This window comes from Echeneis naucrates, chromosome 4 (genome assembly GCF_900963305.1).
Source record: "Echeneis naucrates chromosome 4, fEcheNa1.1, whole genome shotgun sequence".
NCBI lineage: Eukaryota > Metazoa > Chordata > Actinopteri > Carangiformes > Echeneidae > Echeneis > Echeneis naucrates.
This window is the reverse complement of record NC_042514.1, coordinates 3,799,467-3,804,949: the sequence shown is the minus strand read 5'-3', so window position 1 is coordinate 3,804,949 and position 5,483 is coordinate 3,799,467. Positions and strand designations below refer to the sequence as shown.

Sequence of the window (5,483 nt, the reverse complement as noted above, 5' to 3'; positions counted from 1 at the left end):
ATTCAGGCTCATTTTTTTTGTCTCTGTCATTGACGTCTTTCTTTGTACAGTAAATCTAATTTTATCAATGTTACTAAAATAAAACGTTCGTCTAAAAACGTGGTGTGATGCCGATATTCACCTGTTGAATGTGCAGCTCTCGGGCAGAAAGCGAGCATCCGGCCTTGTTGTATCACCCGTACGTGCTGCGTTCACACTTTAAGAAGTGGGTCGCTGCAGGATTAGCCAGGCAGAGCCCAATCGCAGCTCATCTGGAGCGGAGGGACGCTAAACCCTGCTATTCTGAGCTCAACCCGGACTGTGTGAATCGTAAAATGCAGAACAGATGCTCCCTTTGTTTCCACCCCCTGTGTGCTCTTGAACAAGCACTCTAACCTTTAACTGACAGGCAGCTCCCATCTTTGAAAGTGTGCAACCTCCCGAGAGATAACAGGCGTCATGGAAACGGTCCTGGATAAATAAAGAGTTTCCTTCACTTCTAATTAAGGTGTAAAAAAAAAAAATGTTCTTTGGGTTTTTTAAATCGTACAACAAAGAAATATCTGTGGTAATAATTTACTTCCCAAAGTTTTGGAAGCGTGTCTCCGGAGGCGCGGTGGAAGTTACCTCACAGGGTGAATCTGTCTCAGTCTTTCAAACAGTGACACAATCGTTTGTTGATGAAGATCTTCTCATCTTGTGACGTGCACAAGGTGAGGCCTGCGTGGAGGGAGTGGAGGAAAACAAGCCAGCGTGCTCATGTGTGATTGGTCGCTGAGCTGAAGGGAGGCGGTGATAATTCAGATTGACAGTGAGCTGCTTCAGTGAATCACTGTGACTGACACACACACACACACACACACACACACACACACACACACACACACACACACACAGCCCATTAAGGAGCCCTGCTGCAGAATCATCTGTTATTGAACGCCTCCCAGACACAGACGAAACAGGCTCAGGGAGAAAAGGTAAGGCGGAGTTTTGACCTGTTATATATTATATATATTAAATATATTCATTGACAGAATAATTTCTCATTAGTTTAGGAAACTTAGTTGAGTTCTGGTGCAAACCTCAACTAAAAACTTAAAGAAAGGTCTGTTGCACTGTACAGAGCTCCGCTACACTATTTTTTATCTCATTAGGGAGAGGAGAAAACGTCTGTTGAAGATCAGAACTTGTATAATTTTAATAGAATATATTCTTAAATGATTAATTTAAAAGCCATCTTTAACTTTATTATTGTACATATCAGTATATTATTTGTGTACTAGCATTTTCTAACGTTAACAAACAATAAGATTTCAGACTCAGTTTTTCTGTGATCAGTACGACGAGGAGCAAATATAAACTGTTACCTGCCACAGTTTGTGTGCTTCTGCTTCCCTCGTACAGACTCTTGTGTTGATGAGAGATTTTAAAACATCCCTGAAACATGTCGGATGTTCAGGCGCAGCCGGGAACTGGGCCACCTGTCCAGGACTCCGTGTGCTGCCTGGCCCACATCCAATTAATCCTGCTGACTGACCTGCCACGACTTCATTAGGAGGCGTTCTTAACATTAACCCCGGGGCCTCTGGCTGTCCAACAAGTCAGCAATTAGGACGTGGATGTGTTTTAATATTTTAATTAAGGAAGTAGAAAGTATGAGTGGAAATGAAGGCCACGTTAATACGGGAGCAAAGGCCTGCTGTTAACCCTCCACAGCGCGGGCCTGTCGGGAGCCTTCTCCCGGTTTAGAGGATCAGGATCAGGATCAGGATCTTCTTTTAATCCGCTCTCTCCCTGTCTGTCTCCGTCAGGACGATGTCAGGACTGAGGCCCGTGGTGCTGAGCGGCCCCTCCGGAGCCGGGAAGAGCACTCTGATGAAGAGGCTGATGGAGGATCACCAGGGCGTCTTTGGGTTCAGCGTGTCACGTACGTTGGCGTGCCAACTCCTCCGAGGATGAGGCGCCACATTTCATGCCGCTCTGGCCTTCAGATCTGTGTTACATCAGGAAAACTCTGTACTTTATCTCTGGATTGGTTTTAATGTGGAAATCCTTCTTCTTACAGATACAACAAGAAACCCTCGACCAGGAGAGGAAGATGGCAAAGGTACAGCAGCTCCGTCTCAGAACAGAGAGGTGGCCTTCCCCGAGCTTGGATTTTAAAGCGTATTTTATGAACTAGAGTGTTTGTTTCCTTTTACTTCCCCTACCTGCTTGGTCCGCAGTAACACCCGCAGCACTTTACTCCCAAGTTTACTCCCAAGTGAACTGCACAAATGGTTTTGTCCCCGCTGTACAGCTCCTTCGATGCGAAGGGATCAACCTTCTGTCTGTGCCTGTTTTGCTTTCTCCGTAGGGCTGAACAAACTCCCCATGCTTCTGGGGGCTACTTTACTGCCCGTAGCAGACGTCTTTTCCTCTGAGGACTTAGAAATGTCCAGCTCATTTTCGTGTCCAAACGAATCAGAAACCACAGATGAAGGTGACCTCAAGTGTGATTCCTGATCACAGTTGTTTATTTTATTTTATTTCATTTTATTTTTAAGACAGAGGGAAGGGGGTTACTTTCATCATCCTGGCACGCTCTTATTGGATCCATAGGAATAAGTTTAAAAAAAAATAATAATGATAATCGAAACAATATTACAAAAAAAAAAAAAAAAAAAAATCTCAGGAATTAGGATCAGTACGGTTTACACTTTGGAGTAAAAAGCTTTTTGAAAATAGCCCCCTGTGGTGCCTCAGTAGTGTCCCCATCTCCTGTCCAGTGATGTCCCGTTTCCCACTGCGGCCAGCAGAGCACTGATGATTAGCATCCAGCCATGAGCATCACAGCACGATGACTCATTTATAGATGAATACATGTATTTAAATATCTACAGGGTCCATCTGACCTTTTCAAACGTTGCTGTCAGAACCGTTTGATGTGTTCAGTCGTTATTTAATATCTGTGTTTCTGGTAATCCATAATCCACATTATGTCTCAGGATTTGAGGAACACAATAATGAATCTCTCACACTTTTGAGACCAAAATGAAGTTCTGATCTCGATCGTGTGCTCATGACTGTTGCTCTCACGGTGGCTGCTCCTGGTTTTAGTGGCAGAAGGAACCTGTTCGTTTCTCGAGTTTTCCATGTTGGTAACATTCTGGCCTGTAGATGTGGTTCGGATAATAAGATTTGACTTTTCTTCAGAAAATATCTGACAAACATGTCTGTTGTTCTCACTGCCTGTGCTCGCCCCTTCTGCTGTCCAAACTTTAATATCAGAGGTAGCTTTTATTCTTAACTGCTTCTTACAGACTACCACTTCACAACAAGAGAGGCCATAGAGGAAGGAATCAGCAAGGGCGAATTCATTGAGAATGCAGAGTTTTCCGGCAACATGTACGGAACAAGGTAAATATTTGCATCTCTGTGTGAATGTCACATTAATATCCATGTAATCAATCAATGGCATCTACATTGGCCAAACATGAATTAGATGAACATTTCCATACAAAATCAGCTGCGTATTTGATTGTTTCTTAAATATTCAATTTAAGCGTCTCAGTTCCAAACGTATCTGATTCTATGATTTAATTTCTCGGTTTTTTTAAAGGCCTAAATGTTTTCCATCCAACTGCTGTTACAACGGAAAAACAATATACAGCTATCACTCAAACTTGACTTAAAAGTTTGTAAGAGAAGACTCAGGCTGGGCCAGAAGGATGAAGAGGCTATATAACAGCCTGGTGACAGACAGAGCTTTAACGGCCATTAGGTCAGAAAGAGCAGCGTCGCAGCTCAGCACCTCGTGTGTCACATTTAATCTCTTGTTCTTATTCTGAAGATAAGACGCTCGCTGCAGAGCGGCCCGGATCAATGCAGCGATCCTCTTACCTCAGCCACTACGTGTGGGGGAGCGCTAAGATGAACTGGTTGCTCTTTCAGTTGTGGGACTCACCTCTGGGTGCTGTAACGCTGCTCTGCTTGTTGTGTAGTAAAGCCGCCGTTGAAGACGTTCTGGCCAAGAACCTGATCTGCATCCTGGATGTGGACATCCAGGGAGTGAAGAGGATTAAAGAGACTGACCTGAACCCCATCTACATCTCCATCCAGCCTCCTTCCATGGAGATCCTGGTAACTGGTTTAGATATTGGACTAACATGTGCTCTGTTTTTCATTTCATTTCAAACAGCAACAGTCTTGGCATTATTTCAGATTACTGCTGCTTTGTCGAAGTTGACATCTTGTGTTGTTTTTTTGTTTTTGCAGGAAAAACGTCTGAGGGACCGGCAGACAGAAACAGAGGAGAGCTTACAGAAACGTCTGGAGGCAGCACGCATCGATATGGAGCTCAGTAAGTTTCTCTGACATTCTGCTGCAACGCGACGCTGGAATAAAGACGGACGTCGCAGCTGATTTGTGCCTTTGTTCTTCCCAGGCAAGGAGCCGGGAGTGTTCGACATTGTCATCGTCAACGATGACTTAGATAAGGCCTACGAGCAACTCAAAGATATCCTAAATGAGGTGAGTGAGAAGAATAGAGTTTTATTCAAACAAATACTTTCCTTTCACCGTCTGTCGAACACTTATGCTCATTGTTCCTCATTTTGGTTTTCTGCAGGAAATCAAAAAAGTTGAAGAGTCCAAATCATAAGATGGAACCAGGAAAAGGGTTTTCTTCTTTAACCCTCCGTGGGATTAATATGCTCAGACAGGAGCGACTGAGTTGAAAGGTTTTGTTTTCTCACCTCAGAAAACAAGGAGGAGGGGGTGTTGTGTTAGATTTAGATGAATTAACGGTCAGTATCTAGGTAAGAAAATCCTTCCCCATATTATTTCTGCCTACAGACTGAGCTACATGTAAAAGACAAACAATAGAAACAACCTGCCAAAGCCACAACAGCATCAGCAGCTGTTAGACAGTGGATGGAAAACTATGACACTTTTTATTTGTTCTTTTAAATTCTAACATAGTGGAAAGAAATTGACTAATAATGTAGTGTAAAACAGAAATCTTGATTTATATTGAACCATTTAACTATTTAAAAAGTCGATGTTGTGTATTACTCAAACTTTACCTGAAGAGAATCACGGTGTGTAATTTGTGTATATATTTAGGGAATGATGAACACATTCAAAGCATGCGTGTGTGTGTGTGTGTGTGTGTGTGTGAGAGAGAGAGATCGAATAAAGAATTTGAGGACAATCATCAACCACTTTTGTGCCATTTAATTAAACTTTCAGTCACTAACTCATTCAGGCGGGTTGCCGACCCAACACATTATTAATATGAAACTCATCAAGCAGCCAATAAAACCTTTCAAACTAATCAATTTCCCCATTTATACATTTCATTCTAAAGGTAGAACAATGAGATACTGTCTATAACTCTGAAATATGCTTTCTGTTTGGAGCAAAAAAAGGTACAGGAGAGACTTTTTTTAGTAATGTCAGACCAAACATGTACAACTGTGTGATACTGAGGCGACAAACAGTGAACACTGGAAGCGTAGACC

General features: G+C 42.7%; 1 protein-coding gene across 1 annotated transcript; it reads left to right on the top strand.

Annotated features, from left to right (window-relative positions):
* Positions 1–1,794: 1,794 nt before the first annotated feature.
* Positions 1,795–4,621, top strand: guk1b (guanylate kinase 1b). Its single transcript, XM_029500747.1, has 8 exons — positions 1,795–1,906; positions 2,045–2,086; positions 2,336–2,461; positions 3,282–3,378; positions 3,963–4,101; positions 4,237–4,321; positions 4,406–4,491; positions 4,589–4,621. Exons 1-8 carry the CDS (start codon positions 1,795–1,797, stop codon positions 4,619–4,621), a joined length of 720 nt encoding a protein of 239 aa, XP_029356607.1.
* Positions 4,622–5,483: the final 862 nt, after the last annotated feature.